The 25,526-nt window shown below is 38.8% G+C and overlaps 1 protein-coding gene across 8 annotated transcripts in view; it reads left to right on the top strand.

Moving 5' to 3' along the window:
- The window catches only part of HECW2 (HECT, C2 and WW domain containing E3 ubiquitin protein ligase 2), a 438,960-nt gene that overhangs the window by 346,363 nt on the left and 67,071 nt on the right, over positions 1-25,526 (top strand). For all 8 annotated transcript variants that reach the window (XM_066232561.1, XM_066232560.1, XM_066232559.1 and 5 more), the window contains 3 exons: positions 3,987-4,121; positions 7,958-8,060; positions 10,346-10,442. In XM_066232561.1, coding sequence (XP_066088658.1) covers positions 3,987-4,121; positions 7,958-8,060; positions 10,346-10,442 — 335 coding nt within the window. The remainder of the gene's footprint in view (positions 1-3,986; positions 4,122-7,957; positions 8,061-10,345; positions 10,443-25,526) is intronic.

Raw genomic sequence — 25,526 nt, 5'->3', positions numbered from 1 at the left:
AATACACAACAGTTTATTCTCTCACGTAAATGAGTTCAGAGATAGGAAGTCTAGGGCTTTTAAGGTGGGTCCTGAAGTTGTGAGAGTCCTGGCTCCTTCCGGCTTTTCGCTCAGCCATTCTCCATTTTCATGGTTCAGTATGGCTGCAATTTCACTGTTGCTTCAGGGAGCAGATGGATGAAGAATGGGGGCAGGGCTTGACTTTGTAAAACTGCCTTGAATAAGGGTTTTTTTTTATTCTTCTTGTTGTTTTTTTTTTTTTGGGGGGGGGTTGGGGTTTTGTTTTGTTTTTTCAGAATAACCATGTGACACTGTTTATATCTCCTTGCCCACGACTTAGTCTGGGTCACACGTACCTACGAGGAGCCTGGGAAGTATAGTTTCAGTGGTTCTCCATTTTTTTGAGCCTTGTACATAAACTATAGCAAGAAACATTGTGATCCTTAGAAAAATGTTTAGCAGTTAAATTGTGATTATTAGTAATAATAACAGTAACTTACATTTAAGGGATCACAAGCAATATCTTCAAAAATTTATATGAACCATCTTATTTAATCTTCCTTTGAAGTAGGTGTTATTATTTCCATTTAACAGAAAAGATATTGCTGTTTAAAAATGTTAACTTTTGCCCAAGGTTATGTCTCTTGTAAATAAATGGTGGACCTAGAGCTCAGAACTAGACTTGTCCTTTTCAGATCCCAAGCATTTAATCACTACTTCACTTTCCATGTCTTATATTTTAGCTTCGCAATTTATTCATGTCTAAATGGGATATTGTGCCCTGGCCGGTTGGCTCAGCGGTAGAGCGTCGGCCTGGCATGCGGGGGACCCAGGTTCGATTCCCGGCCAGGGCACATAGGAGAAGCGCCCATTTGCTTCTCCACCCCACCCCCCTCCTTCCTCTCTGTCTCTCTCTTCCCCTCCCACAGCCAAGGCTCCATTGGAGCAAAGATGGCCCGGGCGCTGGGGATGGCTCCTTGGCCTCTGCCCCAGGCGCTAGAGTGGCTCTGGTCTTGGCAGAGCAATGCCCCGGAGGGGCAGAGCATCGCCCCCTGATGGGCAGAGCGTTGCCCCTGGTGGGCGTGCCAGGTGGATTCCAGTCGGGCGCATGCAGGAGTCTGTCTGACTGTCTCTTCCCGTTTCCAGCTTCAGAGAAATACGGGGAAAAAATAAATAAATAAAGAAATAAATAAATGGGATATTGTAAAACCTTCTATTCTTTTTTTTGGTTTTATAGTCTTTAACTCTTTACCCTCTACACCAAACACACATACACACACACATACACACTCACCATTATTTATTTTTTTCACATCTTTAAGTATTTCTGTGCTTATGTGAAAGAACATAACTTTTAATGATTAGTTCATTGTGACTTATCTTTCTGTATTTTGGTCAGGAGTCTGCGTATTAGAGTTTGGGGCAATATATTGTTTACTGAGCAGCCCCCCCCCATGCGACCCTGAAAGCTATCAGTGATAACAGAGTGAGTAAGAATCCCTAACCTCAAGCCATTTGCAGTGTAATTCTTTAGAGAATGGCTTTTAGACAAGCCTCTTAACATCAAATTTTACTGTGACAATGCATGTAAATCACAGCTGACCTAGTTGTACACACCCATTTGTCCTTGTAATTACAAGTGCATCAGGGTTACCTCTAAATGGCCACCCACCCCTTCAAAACATTCCCAAGAAATTAGGTAGAGTAAATAGGCAATTCTATTTTAGTACTCCCTATATTTTTCTCTTAAAAAAAACATGGCTTATATTATTGTTTTAGTAATAAAAGCTTAATCTTAATTTATATAAAATAGCTATGGGGTTGGTTATAACACCTATTATTTTGAAATTTCCATTTGTAAAAATAATTCAGTTCCTGATTTATTACATTTTGAGTAGTGTCAGAAATAATATACAAGTATATTAGAAATCTAAATCAAATGGGGACCAGTAGTGACATTTGGTGTGTTTTTTTTATAAGACCAGAGAAGGAAGATGTTCCACCTGACAGGTTATGATAAAAAGAGTATTACCCAGGGATGTGAGGCTGGTGACACCAAGACTTACATTTATTCTAGACGTTGTGGCCTGGAAATCGGACATTGAAAGAAGGAACTAGCAAGGATTTTCATTCTGTCCATTTCTCTGCTTTGTCTTCTAGTGCACCTACTGCTTAAGTGATTTCTTTACAAAGAAGTAAATTTTTTTCTATTTGTGAGTTATCTATAAATTATGTATTTTTTCCTGTTTCCTGATTATGTATATACAGTAACATTTTGTTTCAAAATGAGATTTTTTTTTTTTTGGATAGGCATAAATATACCATCTGCACCTGGGATTTGCTTAGATGTATTCATTCCTAGCGTTTAAGGTATTTTGTTAAGTGAGCTTCGTCAGCTTGAGAAGTCAGTTCCTTTTTTGCTTAGGCTGTTTGGCCTGTATCATGTTCCCTGACACTTGATTTATAGGTAATGAGTCTCCTTGCTCTCCCAGTAGTCCCTTTGATCTTTGATGAACTAATTAACTTTATCTGATCAAGGAAAACTTATTGTCCTTGACATCATGGACTTCGCTATTGCCTTGAGTGAATTTTACTTTGAAAACTTATACCATTTGGCTACTAAAGAGAGTAACAAAGAGCCCTTGTGTAGAGCTTTAGAATTAAACAAAAAGAATTAGAAAGCAAGCTTCTCTAAAGCATATGTGATCCTTACTGCTATGCAGAGGGAAGTGGTTTATATTCATTCACGATTTCATGTCACAGGGATTCTGGGGTAAACACAAGAGGCATGGTTCCCTCCTTCTTATTACATTACGGGTGAGAAATGTTTATTATGAATGAGGAGACACGTTTACGTAAGAAGTCTATAGCGTGAACTTAAGTGGATTGCCCAGAGTCACTGTATCTGACAAAATTTGTATGAATGTGTGATTGATGACTAGACTGGAAGGCAAGAAGGAAGGAGATTTGAAAGTCTTGAAAACTGATCAAAAGAGAGGCCCTGGATGAGAATGATGCTGTAATCAAAGCACGCAGAAAGAATAATTCTGATACTGAGGCGCCAGTTTAATGAATAAGTGTGGAGAAATGGGACAACCGAGAAGCTATTAATACTAACATGCATGAGAGAAAACCCTGAAATAATAGGATGGTTGCCAGGCTAGGACAGGACCAAATGAGGAGACACTACATTTAAGAAAATGGGGGGGGGGGGCCTGACCAAGTGATGGCGCAGTGGATGGAGCGTCAGACTGGGATGCGAAAGGACCCAGGTTCCAGACCCTGAGGTCGTCAGCTTGAGCGCGGGCTCATCTGGTTTGAGCAAGGCTCACCAGCTTGGACCCAAGGTCCCTGGCTCCAGCAGGGGGTTACTCGGTCTGCTGAAGACCCACGGTCAAGGCACATGTGAGAAAGCAATCAATGAACAACTAAGAAGCCGCAACGCTCAACGAGAAACTGATGATTGATGCTTCTCATCTCTCTCCATTCCTGTCTGTCCCTGTCTATCTCTGCCTCTGTAAAAAAAAAAAAAAAGAAAGAAAAGAAAAGAAAATGGGGGAGGGGATTGATTGGCTGACTGCATAGGCGAAGGAAAAGACAAGTCAGTGGTGTCTGAACTTTCAGGTGGTCAGAACTTCGTAATAGTTTTGGATAGCACTAAGAGCTTAAAGAGTATCAGGTAAGAGTAGCCCGAATGTCCATTCACAGGACTTCTTTCTACAGTCTTATCTTGGATGACTATCTCTTAGAGTATTTCCTAAAACGAGGAATAATGTACCTTCCTGTCCTCTTCATTCTGCATCCAAACTAAGCATGGCTTTCTCTGTTCCCATCTGCCCTGAGGGGTAAGGAGAAATTCTCCCTAAGGTTTACAATTAGGAGGAAATGGAGCTAATAAGCTCATTACCTGGAAGTGGGTCTTTCCCCGACTGGTCAACTAAGACAAGTCGGGGGCAGGTGCTGACTATTGGGCATTTGTTTCCTAGGCGTTTTTCGTCGACCACAACTCCCGGACCACCACTTTCATCGACCCCCGGCTCCCACTGCAGAGCAGCCGACCCACGAGCGCGCTGGTCCACCGGCAGCACCTGACGCGTCAGCGCAGCCACAGCGCAGGCGAGGTGAGTCCTGGCCTCCTGGCGGTGACCTGCGGCTGAGGTCCCGGACGTGGCGCTGGCTGGAGTTGTGCTGGCTTTTCATTATCACTGCGTTTCTCTAGTTCGACTTAGAGGTCATCATTTGGAGCCTGAAAAGTGCTGGAATGTTGACATGGCTTCTTTGGAAACACATAGAGCAGGGGTCAGGAACCTTTTTGGCTGAGAGAGCCATGAACGCCACATATTTTAAAATGTAATTCCGTGAGAGCCATACAACGACCCGTGTACATTAGGCATTATCCAATGAAAAGTTGGTGTTGTCCCATGAACATGAGCAGTAGGAAATGAATGGATTGTAATACACGAGAAAGTTTTATATTTTTAACGTTTTATTATTTTTATTAAAGATTTGTCTGCAAGCCAGATGCAGCCATCAAAAGAGCCACATCTGACTCATGAGCCATAGGTTCCCAACCCCTGACATAGAGCCTAAATGACAAATTTTAAAAAGCAGAATATATGAGGAAAGATGGAAGAAAGGAGAGATTTTCTGAAATTCGGAGGATGGTCAGAGAGAACTCATAATGTAATAAAGTGTTTGAGAGAGGGTGATGAGGCCCTTTGCACACCTAAAGGCAGCTTCAGAGTGAGGTAAACTCGGTAAAATGCAGGGAAGTTTCTTAAGTGAGGCTTGCTGAATTAGATAAAAATCATTGGCCAAGGCTATGGATTGTGGTATTCTCACTAATATTCTTTAAAATTAGAATATATCTGAGGGTTGATTTAAGTACTCTAAGTGCCCAGAGAAAATAGGTAGAATTAAGAATTACTAAAAGCTCTATGGTGCCCTAGTTTGCTAATTTGCAGTGACCCGTGGTAACCACAGGAGGGCTCTCTAATAGCCTAACAACAACAACAAAAAAAACCCTAAAAAAAAAAAAGAAGTAATCTCTTCCTGCTTTTTTTTTTCTTTAGAGGCTTAAATAAAGAAAATGAAAAAAAAAATTTTTTTTTCTCATTATTCGGACTTATGCTTTGAATACAATTATCACTTATTATACATCGTTTCTAATAATTTCCTTAGACACATTTAATTAAGATTCTTTTCCTGCATGCCTTTTCCACATCTATGTGCATATCATATTTCTAGTATCGCATTGTAAGTCAAATATTTCTGTAGCTTCTATTATCAGAAAAAAAGATGAGTGCAATAAATAACTGGATTTGATACATCAAAATCTGACTCTGGGGATTTCTCATCATTACATACTTGCTCTAATACATTATGTGTGTTTGCTGGTTGTAGATGCAAACACAGAAGAGAATACATGAGAAGCTCATATAAAAATGCTATATAAATCTACTGCAGGATGAGGTATTTATAAAAATATTTGTTTTATGAGCAGCTAATAAATCTTTACCTCACTGTCGTATAAAGCATTAGTGGTGAAGTGGATGATGCTAACAGCATTCATCTTAAAAGCAGGACAGACCTCTCACCTTTAGACCTTGAGCGTAACATGTAGCATAATTAGGGCCCTACCATTTTATCACATGGCCAGTGCACTTTAGCCACTTGTCCAATCTTGACTGCACAATACAAAGGTGACTGTTTGGTCTGGTCAGGACTACATGCATGTGAGTGATAGCTGTACTTACATTTTCTTTCGACCCTCTGCCTCACATCTTGATTAGTTTCGTGATCTAGTAGAAGCCTGCTGTGGGAGAGGGATCCTAAAGTACACGTTAAAGTTCAAATGACGATTTCTCTTTGTGTTGATGGAAACTGAGCAGTGGAACGGAGCTGCCCGTAAAGACAGCACTGGGGCCCGTGTGGTTAAACCTTTGGGCAGGAAGCACTTCCTGGCACAGCTGTCGGAAGCATGCGCATGCTGCTGTGATACACACACTTACCAGGGCTTGCCCCACCGTCTGACCACCTGGTTGAAGAAGTGGGGTGTCAAGGGCAAGACCATTGGCTGTTCTGGAAAATGATGACCCATAGCAGCGTCCTGATAGGAAGGAAAATATATGTAGATGTATTGAAATGATAACTGCTGTGACTGACAAGATGTAGTTAATGACTGATTCTCCCCAGAGAGTATCTGACTCCATTCCTTAGAGCCCACAACTCAGGAGAAGCAGAGTGAGAAACTTTTAGTTACATAGATGAGTCTTCCCAGCCACTCTCCTCTACTCATTTAGCAAATACCCGCCTAGTAGAAATTTTGGTATCTCTTCCATTTAACAGATGAAAACTTACTGAACACCTGCAGTGTAGCAACATGGTGTTTGTTGTGAGTAATATAAATAAATAACATATGTTGTTCCTGTCCTATGTTCTTATTAAGGAGAGAATCTATGAAACTGTAATACAGATGAAAAAAAACCGAGTGGAAAATGCTTCATAAACTGTTAGTAATAGCAGCTGCTTTAGAAATGCACACCAAGCGCTGTAGTGGCTCAGAGAAGGTCACATTTAATCTCGGCTCAAAGGGAAGGGAAAGCTTCATCAAGCAGGGGCTGTTTGAACTTCACTTTGAATGAGTGAGAGCATTCTTGAAGGATAAGCAAGCAGTGTAGGGTGGGGATGACATTTTCAGTTTTAGGGCCTTTAGGGAAACCCTCACCAAATACCTAACTGATGCAATACGGTAAAATGGTTTTGAAGATTTGAATGGGTGGGAGCAGAAGCTCTATTTTAAAAGCACTGATGTATAAATCCAGTGTGTTATTCCGCCTTTTCTTCTCTTACTGTCTTCTGCTGCTGTTCTACTGTCGTCTTAAAAGATTCCTGTAATAGGGGTGGGGGAGGAGGCTGCTAAAACAGAAGCAAAAGCAATGTTAAAAGTTTTCTGTTAAGAATATTTTTTGTTTGTCTACTTGTATGTATGAGTTTCTAAATCTATAATAGGCACCATGAATAATTCAGGTCAGGGCAACCCAATTTAGCTCCTCCACACCTGCTATGATTAGCTCCCTGGTGTGGGAGGTTCAAACCAGAAAGAGCTGTTGTACTGGGTGCTCTAATAGGCTAGTAAAATTGCTTCTAAGGAGATAATATACCAACTCAGAAGCCCACATGAAGGGTGCTGCTCTTCCACCCCTCCTCTGCTGAGACTGGGAATTCCCTGACCTGCCTTGGCCAAAGGAAGGACCATCTCGGCCCTGCCGGGGTGTATTTGTGCCACCCGGATCTTTTCTCTGGTTGTATAGGTGCAGGTTTGTGTTCTGTCAAGGCAGAAAGTTATGCCTGATACAGGTGTGCTCTTTAGCTTCTAAGCATATGGAACTATTCCTATACCACATGGTAAATAGTCCTGGCCCCAACCCCTCCACCCGGTTCAGCTACTAAAGCAGAGCTTTTGAGAATCCTGGGTCAGCCCCTCCACTGCCGTCTGTCTGACCGATCGGTATTTACCAATGATCATTGTCAAGTGCAGGGGTCCCCAAACTACGGCCCCTGGGCCACATGCGGCCCCCTGAGGCCATTTATCCGGCCCCCACCGCACTTCCAGAAGGAGCACTTCTTTCATTGGTGGTCAGTGAGAGGAGCATAGTTCCCATTGAAATACTGGTCAGTTTGTTGATTTAAATTTACTTGTTCTTTATTTTAAATATTGTATTTGTTCCCGTTTTGTTTTTTTACTTTAAAATAAGATATGTGCCATGTGCATAGGGATTTGTTCATAGTTTTTTTTATAGTCCGGCCCTCCAACAGTCTGAGGGACAGTGAACTGGCCCCCTATGTAAAAATTTTGGGGACCCCTGGTCAAGTGTTTTGAAAAACTTGGCTCGGGGTGTTGCTATCAAGATCTCTAAGTCTCGGTGCGGAACATAAACGATGTTTGTGTTTGCAGGTAGGAGAAGATTCTCGACACGCAGGGCCCCCAGTTCTCCCCAGGCCATCCAGTACGTTCAATACTGTCAGCAGGCCGCAGTACCAGGACATGGTTCCAGTGGGTATGTCGTCACTTTCCAGAAATCTTTCTCTCTGCCGCTCCCGCTCCCGTCAGGGTGTGCCGGCCGTTCTGTGCTGACCCGGCCCCGCTGCGAGCCTGCCACTGCTCTCCTGTACCGAGAGACTGTTCCCTGGTACCCGGGAAGTTGATTTGGATCTCAAAGCACTGATGTCTTATAAAATCCTATTGGAGATTTTTTTTCTTTTAAATAGTGCTTTACCTTTTCTAAGTAAAGCTACTTCATTACATTGTTAAAGTTAAAGAAAAATAAGTTGTTCAAGCCATTGTGTTATGTGGTTCTTTCAGATGAAGTATTTGGACAAGCATATACTTAGTGTATGTAGATTATGCTTGGGACAGAATCTCAGTGATGTGTGAGCCTGCAGTAGCCTCACAAAATAAAAAAGCAATGATGGTACCTTCTTAAGGGTTTTTTATAGCAGATTTTGGAGCAAAATTGTAAAATAAAAATAAACAAATGTGGGGAAATAGGCCTGACAACTTGAGGTGATACGAAAATGATGAAGTTGAAGTAGATCCGTTGTCAACCCTGGAGTCCCCTAGGCAGGCGAAATGGACAGATTTGTGTGTGGGGGGAGGGCTGTGGGCTCCCTCCTCCACCTTAAATTTGAATGGCTTTCCCTTCGTCTGTTTTTTCTTTAAAATTTTTACTTTTTTAAAAAGGAAATATTTACCATGAAATGCAATAGAATGCCCATGGCCTAATAAAGTTTGACATCCACTGGATAAGAGAAGAAATCTGGGTCAAAGTAAATAGTCTATATTGCATTATGCCATTACTAAAAGGATGCTAACTACTGCACAGATAATTTTAAAGAACTTTAAAGTTTTTGTTCCAAAAGTTACCCAGTATCTAATCATGGACAGAATGTAAAAAAAAATTGATAAATTTCAGTTATAAAGGTTGTTTTATGGCCCTGGTTGGTTGGTTCAGTGGTAGAGCGTCAGCCCAGTGTGTGGATGTCCTGGGTTTGATTCCTGGTCAGGGCACACAAGAGAAGCAACCATTTGCTTCTCCACCCCCTTCCTCTTTCCCCCCACCTCCTTCTCTTTCCTCTCCCACAGCCATGGCTCAATTGAGCACATTGACCCCAGGTGTTGTGGATGGCTCCATAGAGCCTCTTCCTCAGGTGCTAAAAATAGCTTGGTTGCAAGCATCAGCCCCAGATGGGGATTGCCGATGGATCCCGGTTGGGGCGCAGGCAGGAGTCTATCTCTGTCTCTCCTCTCACTTGGAAAATAAAGGTGGTTTTATTTTTGATATATGCTGAAATGTGCAGTAGGAACACTCTGAATTTGACAGTGAGATTTTATATTAGCAAGTAGTACTTATTTTATTTATATTTAGCTAAAATTTGTACATAAAGGCAGCATGATACAACTAAATTTGAACTGACATATATCTAGAAAATTCTTTTGTTTGATAATTGGTTAGTTTAAGTAAGACATGTTTCTTGATCATATTTGTGAACACAAGCGTGTTGACTTAATGAGGATTTCTGATGATTGAGAATTCAGACACTCAGTTCTGTGATTTAAATGTATCTGTATTTCTGATTATAAATAAGTATAATCTAGATGAATAATCTTAAGTAAACAAACTAGTTTTCTTGACAAAAGAGATATTAAAAGAGCTCTTTATAAATTCTAAGTAACTATTTTCAAATTTCTATGGATATTAGGCAGCTCTGACTAAGATGTAAATTTTTCTTTCAACATATATAAAGATAGTTGATAATACTGATTGTGTTGTAGCTGTTGATTTGGTTGGTTTGGTAAGCAGTTATGTAGCTATGTTTGTCTTAATGGCATTTACTTTCACATAGAATTTAGCAATAGTCTGTCCTCTGCAGTTTGGTAGTAGAAGCTGCTGGCGACTGTTGCATTTTGGTTAAATTTGCCTCTTTACCTCTCTGTATGGCTGATATGTAATCAGAAGATAGTTTCCCATTTCTAACAGTTACTTAGGAAGTTGATTTTGGTAAGCAATAGCTTAAAATGATTAATGTCTAGAATCTTGGTAATCTCAACTGGCAAGCTGATGACAAATACGGCTCATCAAATGAATTTAATGAGTGCTTAAGTATGTTACACCTAGTAGATCTGCTAAGTCCAATACTCATACAGGATGGACACAATTGGAATTTAAGTATCTATAGTGGCTCCAAACTTTAAGTATCAGGAATATTTTTAAAAGTTTGGATTTATATACACAAAACTAATAACAGATTTTTTTAAATGTCATTATATTTTCTGATTTTTCAGCTTATAATGACAAGATTGTTGCATTTCTGCGCCAACCCAATATCTTTGAAATTCTACAGGAACGTCAACCTGATCTTACCAGGAATCACTCACTCAGGTAACCATAATATTGGTATTTGGTTCAGTTTGCATATGCCCTAACTTTTAATTCTTTAGTAACAATGATATCATCTTGGAAATTTATTCTTTCTTTCTGGCATTCAGAACAAAGGCATCTTGTACAAAAACACTTCAGTCACCAACACCAAGCCAGTGTAGTCCTAGCTTTTTTTTTTTTTTATTAAGTACAAGGATTGAATAAAATTGACTAAAGAACCTAGAACCTTCTTTTAAAAATATGAAAAAGAAACAAAAATTCACAGCCAAGAATGTAACCTAGATGTGCAGATTATAATAAAAATAATAAGACACTAACCTTTTTGAGTAGCTTGAGTAAACAAAAGTAACAGAGACATTCTTGAATTGAGAATTATAAAATCCTAGACTTGATATTCACATTTCTCCATAATAAAAACAGTGGAACCCAAGGAGGGAACCTGATACTGACTACAGTCCAGCATTCCCCTGCATGACCCTTTCTTCTAAACAACTCTTCAATGCATCACACTTCAAGCCCAGTTTTACTTTCCTGAAAACATGCTGTTCCCTTTCCCTGGCAAAGTTTTCTCTTCTTCTGTGTTGGGCAAGAGCAATCTGGCCTTTAAAACTCAATGCAAGCTGCCCCTCCATGAAGCTGTTCAACTTTGCTGTATACTCTCCCTCCCATGATCTGGGCTAATATTTCCCATCCTCAGTGTGGAGATGGACAATGTGTGAGTTAATGCTGAGAATCTTCCATAACTTGAAGCCCATTTGGTGTACGTGCCACTTTAACTGGTAGAAATATGTTTGCCCACTGGTGCCATCCTGACCCACAGCAGTGATTCTCAAATACTACTTGGTTATGCCAGATTGTTTTCATCAGGATCATCTGGGGAGTTTTATGAAGTACAAAATGTCAGGTCTCATTTTCCCTCTTTTGTCTATAAGTTTATACCCCCTAATCTTACATACCCTGCCCAGAAATTTAGTTCAGGAAGTATGAGGTAGAGCTCAAGCATTTAATTTTTTAAGTCCTTTCTATGTAATCTCAATGACATAGCTAGGTTTAATAAGCTCTAACCTAGACACTAATTTGATAATATAATCAAGTAATATATCAAGTTGACCTTCATACTGTTTTGATTGTATGACTTTTGTGCTTTAGACTTTATTTTTGTCTTTATGCTTTATTTTCTATTAGATTATTAGCTCCTTAACAAATAGTGATGTTATTCAAGTCATCATTATTTCTCTTTTTTATGCTCAAATATTGAGGGCAGCACTTTGCATATAAGGAATGTATATATGAGTATGCATATATATATATTTGAAAATAAATTAAATTTTTTCTTATGATGTTCTTAGTCTCACTCTCTTAGTTTTTTATTGAGGTATAATTGACATACAACATTATATTAGTTTTAGGTATTTAACATAATGATTTGATATTAGCATACACTATAAAATGATCACCACAGTAAGTCTAGTCAACATTAATTACCATACATAGTTATAGAATATTTTTCTTGTGATGAGAGCTTTAAGATCTACTCTCTTAGCAACTTTCAAATATGCAACAGAGTATTAACTATAGCAGTGATTTTCAACTGGTGTGCAACAGGAATTTTTAAAATATGTAATACCTGACTATAGTCAGAGGCACTGACTTCTTCTCCCTTAGACTGTCAAATGAAAGTATGACAACAGCCAACACAATAGCTGTCTAGTGTGAAAGACTCAAAATTACACCTATTTTTTTTTTGTCAGATTGGCAAAAAACAGAATACATTTTTGGTGTGCCACAGAATTTTTGTAATTGGTTTATGTGTGCCATGAGATGGAAAAGGTTAAAAATCACTGAATTACAGTCACCATGTTGTACATCATATGCCCATGACTTATTTATTTTATAACTGGAAGTTTGTACCTTTTGATTCCTTTCACCCATCTCAGCCACCCCACCCACCCCACCCACCCTCTATCAGTCTGTCATATCTTTAAAGTTGTTATTGCCTTCTAAAGTTCAAGTACGACGCTGCAGTCGTTGCTTACACAGAAATCCTTGTTTCACATTAGTTGACATCTATCTCCAGTCTCACTGCTTTTCCCAACCTGAATGCTGTTCTAAATCACAAAAAAAGTTATAAAAATTATTCAGGTTATCATTTTGTACATTTGTAAAGTATGGCATCCACTCAGGAATTCATGGTGGCCTAGAGAATCTCGTGTAAAAGGTCTGGTTAATGAAACTGCAGGAATGAAGTCCTCAGTTGTATAATGAGAGATCTTACAGATTCTGAGCCACAAAGCAAAAGCAACAAACAAAATTCCTCCTTTTTTGCTAATCACATAAGAATTCTTTTCTCTTTTTGCTACCAACTCCAATCCTAACACACGCTCTCTCTCTCTCTCTCTTAGTCAATGTCTGTTATTCTGAATATACCCCACACCCTACAAAAAAAGAATTAGAAAGCAGAAACTCTCTCTGGCTGGTTGGCTCACTGGTAGAGCATCACCCTACATGTGGATACCCTGGGTTCAATTCCTGGTCAGGGCACACAGGAGAAGTGACCATCTGCTTCTCCATTCCTCCCACTCATCCTTCTCTCCTTCTCTCTTTCTCTCTTTCTCCCTTTCCTGTAGCCATGGCTTGATTGGTTCAAGCAGGTTGGCCAGGGGCACTGAGGATGGCTCCATGGAGCCTCCACCTCAGGCACTAAAAATAGCTTGGTTGGATTGCTGAGCAACATTCCCAGATGGGCAAAGCATCCTCCTGTAGGGAGCTGGCTGGCTGGATCCTGTCAGGGTGTATGTGGGAATCTGTCTGTCTTCCCTCCTGTCACTTAAATAAAAGAAAAGAAAAGAAAGCAGAAACTCAAGAAGTTTTTCACTTTTGCTCTACTCTCCATATTATTATTTACGCCAATTTAACGTCTTCAAATCACTGTTGGAGAAATCAGGTGATTAATCTACCTGAACAGGACATCTAACATTATCATTATTCTCTAATACTTGGTAGAACCTTAACAGATCCTAACAGCGGGAAAAGTTGCAGAGCCCATTGGTAGCTTCCAGTTTTTATTTTTGATTCTCTTTCTGCTTTTTAAAGTCTTAATAGTCTCTAATCTCCTAAAGATTGCTGAAGATTTTAATTTTTTTAATGACACCTGGGGCCCTCAGTTAAACACAATCTTTCTTCTAAGGTAGATCCCGCATGGTAATTGATTACTAAAAAGTTATTTGATAGGTTTGGAAGTAAGTTTCCATCTTATTCCAGAACTTTGGAATAAGTTTTTATTAACACTTTCTAAAACTGTTTACAGAATTGGACCATACAGAGCATATGCAGCCACGACAAGGAAGCAGAAGCTTAAAGCGAGGAGATAATCTTGTTCCTCTTACACAGAGTGCCATCACAGAGCACTTCTTTTTCTGAAAAGTTTTTGGTAGTTAAGCATTTTGCTTATCATAGCAACATAATGGGGAAGTTTGTATATCTGAAAGAACATTCTGTTTCATATCGTTAAAAACTGCATTGTAAGAGGCATTCCCACAAACGTGAGTGTGGGGAGCCAGCCGGGGTTCTGTAATCTTGTGTTTCAGTGATATTTTTGATAAGAGATTCATGCATGTAGTAGTAATTGTGTGTCAGAGGTATCTGTGAACCTTGTATCCATAACCTGAGCCTGGGTTCCCAGTCCCAGCATAGTTCTGTGTGCATTCTTCCTCATTTGTGGCACAACCACTTGAAGGAAATAGCCTTCCTCTTTGTTTTCTCCATAATATAATGAGGAAAAGTGTCTGTCAGCCCTTGGGAAATTCAAATCGATACACCTTTGTATTTTTTCTGTTTTGCTTATGATTCTTCCTAAACTGGAAGATACAAGCAGTTCATCTGGTGTGTATCCGTATGTAGCTCCTCTTCCTGTGACTGCTGGTTTATCCTTTCCTGCTGAATGGCTGTGGCTCGCACTCAGTGCTGTGGCTTTTGCTTTCACCTGCTGTATTTAAATCACTGCTCCCTCTACCTTTATCTCTTATGCAAAGGTGAATGCTAAGAAGTTGTTCTCTCTCTCTCTCTCTCCCTCTCTCTCTCTCTCTCTCTCTCTCTCTCTCTTTAATCTCAAAAGAGCTTTATTTCCTTAGAAAAATCAACGTTCAGAAGTCAGTACCACCTCCGTCAAATGGGTACCACCCTCCCTGGATTCCTAGCTCTTACTCCTCATTCACATTGAAAGACTGAAAGACAGTAATTATACTAAGATGTTTTTTGTATGCCGTGACATTAATATAAAAACCGAAATAAAATGTTCTAATATTTTATCTGGAGACAAACATATTCATTCATGGAATAGTAAGAAAACACAACCTTTTACACAGTATTTTGTAGGTGAATGCAATGAGTATATATTTTTTTTATTTAGATAATAACATTAACAGGGTGACATTGTAGAAATTTAATAAACTTTTTGGTATTGGCATTTGTACAGCACAAGGATCTAGGTGTCATAATACTGAATTAAGTGTTGAGAATGTCACCTCTTGTGTGATTATTAGGTACAGCCACTAAATCTGCTTCCTGCTGGTCTAGCTTTTCCCAGGCAGCCATGATAAGTATTTTGGGCTCCAGGGTGATTCCTCCTCTCATGCTTCCTAAATAAGTGCCGGTGTCACAAGGATGTGATCTCTTGATATTTTTTTTTTACATTTTGGTAAATTGAGCCACTCTGTCTGTAAAATATGTAGTAACTTGGAAATCAAGAAATTGTGACCCACAGAGGACAAATGGATACATATTTCAGGGTTTAGCAAACATAGACTATCACCTTCTCTTTCTTCACATCACCCTATTTTAAAAGCCCTGGAATTTTATATTGCTCAAGTATAATCTTAATTTTTTCCTTTTTTTGTGTGTGTGTGTGGCAGAGACAGAGTCAGAGAGTGGGACAGATAGGGACAGACAGACAGGAAGGGAGAGAGATGAGAAACATCAATTCTTGATTGCGGCTCCTTAGTTGTTCATTGATTGCTTTCTCATATGTGCCTTGATGGGGGGAAGGGGGGGCTACAGCAGACCGAGTGACCCCTTGCTTGAGCCAGCGACCTTGGGCTCAAACTGGAGAGCCTTGCTCAGACCAGATGAGCCCGCGCTGAAGCTGGCCACATTGGGGTCTCAAACCTGGATCTTCCACATCCCAGTCCAACACTCTATCCACTGCGCCACCACCTGGTCAGGCATTTTTTTTCCATTTTAAAAATAGCACATGCTGTTGTGAAATTCTCAAACAATACAGAATTTTATGTAATAAAAAAGATTAAAGTCTCCAAAAGCTGGCTTTCATAAAACAAACTCAAATGTTCAAAATTTCTAACCTGTTTCTTGTCCAGTTTTCTAGCAAATTAATTTTTCTACATTTACTATTGCACTGGAAGTATAAATCTCAGCTAACATCTGATCTGCTTGGTCAAAATAGCCCAAATTTACTTCCGCTGATCCTTATGCATTTTCCTGTTAAGACCTGCTTAGCTCTCTCTTACACTCTTCCCTTAATTTGTTTATTGCTCATGCAGATGTCTGGAATCTGTTGGAATCCATGGGAGTCCGAAAGACCAGAGTCACAGGCTTTATTGAAAGGAAGAAAGGAACCCTGCCGGGCACTTCTCCCGGGGGAGAAGAGCACCGGTTACAGACTAGGGGCGAGTTATATAGTGTTTGGGAGAGCCTGAGGGGATACTGAGGCAAAAGTCCTGGTATGTCCGGAATGCTCCTCCTTGGGGGGCTTCGAGCATGTGGGTGTTGAATCAAAAGTCCTGGTGTGTCCGGAGCCCCTCCTTGGGGCGGCTTCTCAGCTTTTTGGAATTCCTCTGTATCAGGGTCATTAGTCCAGTAAGGGTGAGGTCTGACAGATAAATGGAACATCAAGAGTGCAGTTTGGAATTCACGTATCTATCAGAATCAACATGACAAACTTCTGATCTTTGTTTTACCAAATTTAGATAACGGAAAATCTGAGTTAGAACTAATTGTTTAATTTTTTAAACCACTTGATTAAAAGTTGGAGCTAATTTTTTTCTTTTCCTTTTTAAAAAAATTTAAATTTATTGTGTTTACATAGATTCTAGTGTCCCCCCAATGCATCCCCCTCATCCTTGCCCCCCTCCCCGCAACACACTCCCGCCTTCCCTCCAGGAGCTAATTCTTAGTGGCTCTGAAGAAATAGTAGAATATAGATCCTAAGAGTTCCTGTTTGGGGTCAGGCTGACCTAGTTTGAATTCTGGCTCAGCCATTTATATGCCAAGTGACTTTGAATGAAGCATTTAACCCCTTCTAGTTTCCTCATCTGTAAAATAGAAGTAGGGATTTCTAAATTTCAGGGTCATTTTGAAGATTAAAGGAGATAATTTATTTAAAGCACTTGATACTATATAAATAGCAAGCATACAACAAATTTAAATTAATGTTACATTAGTAGTCTGTTGTTCCTTAGTGCATCACAAAGATTCAGTTTAAAGAAATTTGTCTGTAAATTTACACTGATTCTCAAAACTACTATCCCTGATATTGATCATATATTTAATCATAACCATATGATTCTGTAGATGTAGTTAAAATACAGAAAGAGTCTCTTGAGTTCCATTATTATCTTTTGTATAGGAAGGCTTTCTAGGATTGTACTCATGCTGTTTCCTACAAAAAGCTCTGCTCTAAAATCTTTTATATGTATATGTTGAAACCAGCCTTGACTGTCCTATGCCTATACAAAGGACTGAGCCTTTTGCCTCAAGGTTTAGCAGAAATTACTGAGGATCAAAGGACATCATGGCAATGTCATTGAGATAACATTTCAGAAGCCATCCAAAAGTACATTAAAACAACTTTGTAGGCAACAATCTAATGAGAAGTTTGGAATTTTGCTCCATAGAACTGTAAGGACTACAGATTCTTTTTTTTATTATAAATTTTTATTAATGTTAATGGGGTGACATCAATAAATCAGGATACATATATTCAAAGAAAACATGTCCAGATTATCTTGTCATTCACTTATGTTGCATAGCCATCACCCAAAGTCAGATTGTCCTCCGTCACCTTTTATCTAGTTTTCTTTGTGCCCCTCACTCTCTCCCTCCCCCTCTCCTCCTTCCCTCCCACGTCCCCCCTCCCCCCCCCCACCCCCGGTAACCACCACACTCTTGTCCATGTCTCTTAGTCTTGTTTTTATGTCCCATAAATGTATAGAATCATGTAGTTCTTGGTTTTTTCTGATTTACTAATTTCACTCCGTATAATGTTATCAAAATCCCACCATTTTGTTGTAAATGATCTGATGTCATCATTTCTTATGGCTGAGTAGTATTCCGTATTGTATATGTGCCACATCTTCTTTATCCAGTCTTCTATTGAAGGACTTTTTGGTTGTTTCCATGTTTTGGCCACTGTGAACAATGCTGCAATGAACGTGGGGCTGCATGTGTCTTTATGTATCAATGTTTCTGAGTTTTGAAGGTATATACCCAGTAGAGAGATTGCTGGGTCATAAGGTAGTTCTATTTTCCGTTTTTTGAGGAACCACCATACTTTCTTCCATAAGGACTACAGATTCTTAGAACCTCTAATCTGTTCTATGGCTTCTGCAAAAGGAATAATTGCTACTCATTTTTTTGAATGGATATTCTAATTTAGAGTTGTAAATAGACTTTTGACATTATAGACACACATACACGTATATGTATATGTATATATATCATGTATATATCTATTCAGTAGTATCATGTAACAAACTATAGAAATGATCTCTGAAAGTAAAGTCTTAGTAGTATCATATATATGTCTAGTTTTCACATTTTCCATGCATGGAATCTCATTTAACTGGACAATCAATTACTTAAGATTAAAAAAAAGAAACATTAGAAGAACACTCATAGCCAAAATATTCTAGATTCTTTTAAATATCATACCTAAGTATTTGATAAATCATTTACCTGTAAATATAGTTCCCTGATATAACTGAAAGATTTCCCAATTTATAAATATGTTTATCCACTGAACATTTCTCCAATGCGTTGTATTTTCTTGTCAGATAGTTTAGTCAGGGTTTGCAAGCCATTTTGTAGCATGAAGAATAACCTTATTTTAGGAAGGTCTGTTCCACTGTTGATTTTTGCCAGTATTCTGTTGCATTTATCAAGAAAACAGTTCAGTGAAATGTCATCTTTCTTCAGCAGCTTATCAGAGTGGACTCTCTATGGCCCAAAGAAAAAGATCAGTGTTAAATCGCGCCTTATGCTTTCCCGAAACCCAAAAGAGTAATAAGCTATCCAAAATGCATTATTTGTAATAGCACAAGTTTCTTGTGAAATATGCTTTTTAACATATATCCTTAGATAAATTAAGAAGTTGTTAGTGAAACAGAAGCATTTCTCACAAAGCAAACAATCTATGCATAGAGATATTTAATAATGTATACTGCTCACAAAAATTAGGGGATATTTCAAAATAAATACGAAGTGATAAAATATCCCCTAATTTTTGTGAGCAGTGTGTGTGTGTGTGTGTGTGTGTGTGTGTGTGTGTGTATATATATATATATATATATATATATATATATATTTATTATTTTTTTTTTTGCCCCTCTCAGTAGATTTAAATAGTCATGGAAACTGTTTTCAAAAAAATTAACTAAGCTAAAATTGAAATTTCCATGTTTCATACACATTGTCCTACATACAAATGGATACTATTAATACATTCCATTGAATAAGTTATCACTATGAGTTCCTTGGGACACATTTTACTGCAGACATTCTTGCAGACCCATAAGGGTGTCATTGTATTAAAAATCCGGTGCCTTATGTGTCCAACTTTTACAATTTATAATAGAAAAGGCATAATAGTACCATCAATGTTTAAAAATATCCTGTATTTTTCTACCATATTAATTCTTATATATTTATATTCCAAATCAAGTGCGAGATACATGAAGTCATGGTCAACATCTTATTCACCTTTTTAATCCTCATAGGACCTCACATTTTATTTTGCATAAAGTGGGTATTTGAGAAAATTTGGTAAGCCAATTAATCTAATAGGCACTTAATGTCCATATTTATATAACTATTTATCCAAAGATTAAATAATTATACTTCTATTATGCAAAAATCACATATATAAAGATACAGAATTCATCTTTTTAATACAACAATTTATATATCACTTTAGATCTCAGGAAATGATAGCATAACAATTTATTTTGAAAACCTGGCTAAATTTCTACGGCATATAGCATTATTTTTATTATTTGTTACAGCTCTTTTTTTAAAATCATTCTTTTTATCTTTCAATTACAGTTAACATACTATATTATATTAGTTTCAGGTGTATTCCCCAGTGATTAAACATCACATAGCTTACCAAGTGATCATCCAATAAATCTCATACCCATTTGGCACTATACATAGTTATTATAATATTATTGACTATATTCCCTATGCTGTACTTTACATCCCTGTGACTGTTCTGCTACTACCAATTTGTACTTTTTACCCTTTCAAGTTTTTTACCCAGCCCTCCAAATCTCCGCCCATCTGGCAATCATCAAAGTGTTGTCTGCACCTGTGAGTCTGTTGCTATTCTGCTTGTTCAATTATTTTGATTCATTTGTTGATAGATGTGTATTTATTGCTATTTTATTGTTGACATTTTTTTAATCTTATCTTCTTCCTCTTCTCCTTCTTCTTCTTCTTCTTTCATCTTTTCTTCTTCTTCACCCTCATGTCATACTGGTTTGGTGGTGATGAACTCCTTTAGCTTTTTCCTGTCTGTGAAGCTCTTAATATGACTTTCAATTCTAAATGATAGAATTGTTGGGTAGAGTAATCTTGGTTGTAAGTCTTTACTTTTCATCGTTTTGAATATTTCTTGCCAATTTCTTCTGGCCTACAGAGTTTCTGTTGAAAATCAGCTGACAGTCTTATGGGAGCTTCCTTTTAGGCACCTAACTGCTTTTCTCTTGCTGCTTTTAAGATTCCCTCTTTGTCTTTAACCTTTTGCATTTTAATTACGATGTGTCTTGGTGTGCGTCTCTTTGGGTTCATCTTGTTTGGGACTTGGCACTTCCTGGACTTGTGTGTCTGTTTTCTTAACCAGGTTAAAGAAGTTTTCCATTTCTTGCTGTCTCACTTGATGGCACCCCCATGATGTGAATGTTGGTACACTTAAAGTTGCCGCAGAGGCTCCTTACACTATTCTTATTTTTTGGATTCTTTTTTCCTTTTTGCTGTTCTAATTGGATAGTTTTGCTTCCTTATATTTCAAATCACTGTTTGGATTCTCAGCTTCATCTGCTCTTCTGTTGATTCCCTGTAAATTATTCTTTTTTATTTTTTATGTAAACATTTGTTAAATTTAGGAATTAAACTTTGTAGGGTGACGTTGGTCCTCAGGACACATAGGTTCCAGGTCTGCATCTCCACAGCACGTGAACTGTTTACATTTGTGTTTTGTGCCCATCACCCAAAGTCAAGTCACTTTTCATCACCATTGTGTGGCCCCTTGACTCCCCTCACCACTTCACTTGTGTCCATGTCCATAAATCTCAGTTTTATATCTCATATCTGAGTTAAATCATATAGTTCTTAGCCTTTTCTGATTTATTTCACTCATTCCAGATATTATATTATTCATTTCCTCCTGCTTCTTTTTTTATGCTTCCCATGTTCTTTCTTAGGCCACTTAAGTTCTGAGTTCATCTACACTTCTCTTAAATTCCTTGATCTAATAATAATCAGTGTTTTGAACTCTGTATCTAATAAATTGCTTGTCTCCATTTTGTTTAGTGCTTTTTCTAGAGTTTTATTCTGCTCTTTCATTTGGGACATTATTTCTTTGTCTTATTTTGGCAGCCTCCCTGTGTTTGCTTTTATGTATTAGGTAGAGCTGCTGCATATCCAGGCTGGGTAGAGAAGTTCGGCAGGGTCCAGTGGCATAGTCTCCTCAGTCATTCAAGCACCCCCACCCGTCCCCAGGTGGGCTTCTGTTGGAGTTGAGGTTTGATTGCTGTTGGCACATCAATGGGAAGAATTTACTCTCAGGCTGATCAGCTGCAAGGACTGTCTGCAACCACCATAGAGAATCATCTGTGCAGGGGCCCACCCCCAAAACAGGACTTACTTCAGCAGGGCTCTGGTGCCCACTCAGTCCGCCTCTTGAGTGTGTCAGTTATGGTGGTGGTTGGGTGGTATTTCAACACGGTCTGAAGCTGTCCATCAGAGCACTGGCTCTAGGTTCTCTCAGGAAGTTAAGGCCAAGATCAGCTACTGCCTGTGTTCTGCCTGGGCCTACTCAGCATGAGCTACAAAGCAATCTGAAGATGGCTGCTACTTGTGCTGGGCTTGGAGGTACCTAGGAGAGGTCAAGCTGAGAACCGAGACCAGTTTCTGCTAATGTTGGGCCTGGGGCCACTTAGCGAAAGGTACAGGGTACACTGAGGACAGATGCTGCTTGTTTGAGAGATTTTAGGAAAGTCTGAAACATGAGCCCAGATAGGCCATTCATATATAAAAGCCACTGGAAACAGCTTGGGTGAGCCCAGAAGTTGGTGAGGCAAGGAGGGTCTCAGGAAATGAGCAGGGTGAGGCAAACAGTATGAGCCAGGTTGATGAAGTTTCCGATATGGCGACTGCCTGCTGACCTTGTGGGGGAAGAGCTCAGAAAAGGAGCAATGTTCTCTGCTTGCAATTCCATCTGGGAGAAAGCTGCCCCTCTAGCTCTTGCTCTGATGTCAGACACTTCAGTTCCTTCTTCTATGTACCTGTTTCCCAGCTTTGGAGCTCAGAGCATTTGAGTCTGAGTAAGTCTGTGCACGGGCCCTCCAAGAGGAACTACCTGGAACTTCAGCGGCCCCTCATTTCTCTTCGCCACCATCCCCACTGGTTTTTATAGCCAGAGTTATGGGAACTTCTCCTCCTGGCATTGGAACCCTGGGCTGAGGGGGCGGGGGGTAAAGGGTGGAGCTGGGATCCCTCATTCCTCAGGGGGGACCTCTGCAGCCAAGGTATCCCTCCCCATTTTTATCCCCTGCACATGGTTGTGAGACCAGCCTGGTCTTTGTCAGCTTTGATGTGGCTGCCTGTCCATATCCTCAGCTGTAGGACTTCCCCTCAGCTATACCTCAGGCAGTTGACGATTGTCCTGTAGTCTAGTTGACCTTTGATGTGGTTGTGGGAGGATGCAAGTACTGCACCTACCTATGCCACCATTATGGCTGGACAGCATTATTTTGAATATTGAGATGATGTTCTCAGCTTTTAAAATACATTGGGATTTTCATGAGATTGTTTTTTATTTTTACTTTGGATACAATTTATATATTTAATTTTAGTTTTCTATTTTTTCTTCTATAACACTTTTCTATGTGTTGAACCCTTTTGTTTCTTACAGTAACATTTTCCTGTTTAAGAACTCAATGTTTCTTCTCTAGGTTTTTCAAAGTATTTTATATTTTTGTTTCTGTTGTAGGTGGACTTCTTTTTTCTAAATCTTCTAAATAATGATTGCCAAGATGTTGGAAACCACTAGTTTTTATAGTACTGCTTTCCAAAAAATTGGTACTTTGAGGTTTTTTTCCCTTGCCTTGACATTTTATATCACTGTTTAGAAAATACTATCATAGCCTCATCTCTTTCATTTCATGCTTCTTACTGGCTTGTCCATTCTAATTGCTTCACGTTAACCAATTCTCTTATTTGTTTGTTTTTGACAGAGACAGAGAGAGAGGGGGACAGCTAGGGACAGACAGGAAGGGGAGAGATGAGAAGCATCAATTCTTCATTGTGGCACCTTAGTTGTTCAATGATTGCTTTCTCATATGTGCCTTGACCCAGGGGGGCTACAGCAGAGTGAGTGACCTCTTGCTCAAGCCAGCAACCTTGGACTTCAAGCCAGTGACCTTGGGCTTCAAGCCAGTGACCTTTGGTCTCAAGCTAGCGACCATGGGGTCATGTCTATAATCCCATGCTCAAGCCAGTGACCCCGTGCCCAAGCTGGTAAGCCCGCACTCAAGCCAGATGAGCCCATGCTCAAGCCAGCCACCTTGGGGTTTCAAACCTGGGTCCTCGGTGTCCCTATTCGATGCTCTATCCACTGTGCCACCACCTGGTGAGACTCGTTTGTTTTTAAATATGTATAGTTATTTTAAACTAAGGCTACAGGTAGATAATAAAAGTTTCAATTCCTGAATTGTTTTAACTGAAAGGTTAAAGCACCTGCTATCAAACTCACAGTAAAGAAGTACGATTTATAAGAAAATTAAATTCTCTAATTATACATTCTAATATATCCTAGATAGTAGTAGTTCCTCAGAATAATGAAGGACATGGGGTTTAAGCTCTTACAATAGAATGCCTAAGGTAAAGTGTCTTATAACCAGATTCTTTTGTGTGTAATAGCTAAACTCTTTTTTAGAGTGCAAAATGGCTTTTCTTTACTGAGAATAAAGTTTCTCACTTTCTACTGAATTATGAGAAATGTAAAGCCTTCACATGCATGATCTCTTTGATACACCATTATTTCAGTTTTATAAAGAGGCCAGTATCTTGTCTACTGTATTTTATTAAAGTACTCAATAAGATATATGTACGAATTAACTAAAACCAACAGCATGATTAAAACAACTTGCCAGAAACAGAAAAAGGAGTCAGATACACGGTATCTAATTTCATTCTGTTTTCAGTAAACCATACTGTTTATTGAAAAAGAAATAAATAATTATGAGGCCTATCTAATAATATACACAATAGCCATGAAATAGGTTGCATGCTATTTTATTTGCATTCATTAATTTAATCCTTTTGACAGCCCTTTGAGGCAGGTGCTATAACTATGCTTATTTCAAATTGAGGAAACAAGCAAGGCGTTAGTAACTTTTAAAATTTTTTATTTTTAATTATAGTTGACATTGAATTTTATTTTGTATAGTTTCAGGTATACAGCTTAGTATAGAAATATACTTTACAAGAGTTCCCCCAGAAATTTCAGGTACCCACCTGCCACACTACATAGTTATTAGGATGTTATTGACTGTATTACCTATGCCACACTTTACATCTTTTGACTATGTTGTAACTAGCCATTTTACCTCTTAATCCTGTCAGTTTCTTCACCTATGCCCCCAGCCTCCTTCCCCTCTGGAGATCATCAGTCTGCTCTCTGTATCTGTGAGTCTATTTTTATTTTGTCAGTTAGTGATTTTGTTCTTTAGATTCCATATATAAATAAAAATATATAGTACTTGTCTTTCTCTGACTGATTTACGGTACATACTTCACTTAGTATAATAATACCCTTTTGGTCCACCCATGATGTCACAAATGGTAAGATTTCATTTTTTATGGCCTAGTAATATTCCACTGTTTATATGTACCACCTCTTCTTTATCCACTCATCTATTGATGGACAGTTGGGTTGTTTCCATAGCTTGACTATAATAAATAATGTTGCAATGAACACAAGTGTGCACATATTATTTCAGTAGTGTTTTGGGTTTCTCCGGATATATACCCAAAAGTGGAATCACTGGGTTATAAGGCAGATCCAAATTTAATTTTTTGAGGATCCTTTATACTGTTTTTTCTAGTGACTGCACAGTTCTACATTCCCAGCAAAACAGTACAGGAGGGTTCCCTTTTCTCCACATCCTCACCAACACTTGTTTGTTGATTTATTGATGACAGCCATTCTGACAGCTGTGAGGTGATATCTCATTGTTGTTTTAATTTGCATTTTTCTGATGATTCCCAACACTGAGCATCTTTTCATATGTCTATTGGCTATTTGTATGTCCTCTTTGGAGAAGTGTCTATTGAGGTCATCTGCCCATTTTTTAATTGGGTTGTTTGAGTTTCTTTGATGTTGAGTTGTCTGAGTTTTTTTTATAAATTTTGGATCTTAACCCATTATCAGGTATATCATTGACAAATATGTTCTCCAATTCAGTGAGTTGTCTTTTCATTTTGTTGACCATTTCCTTTGCTGGGCCAAAACGTTTTGTTTGATGAGGTCCCATTTGTTTATTTTTTTGTTTGTTTGTTTCCCTTGCCCAA

Source organism: Saccopteryx bilineata, chromosome 5, assembly GCF_036850765.1.
Source record: "Saccopteryx bilineata isolate mSacBil1 chromosome 5, mSacBil1_pri_phased_curated, whole genome shotgun sequence".
Lineage (NCBI taxonomy): Eukaryota > Metazoa > Chordata > Mammalia > Chiroptera > Emballonuridae > Saccopteryx > Saccopteryx bilineata.
This window is presented reverse-complemented; position numbering and strand designations above follow the sequence as displayed.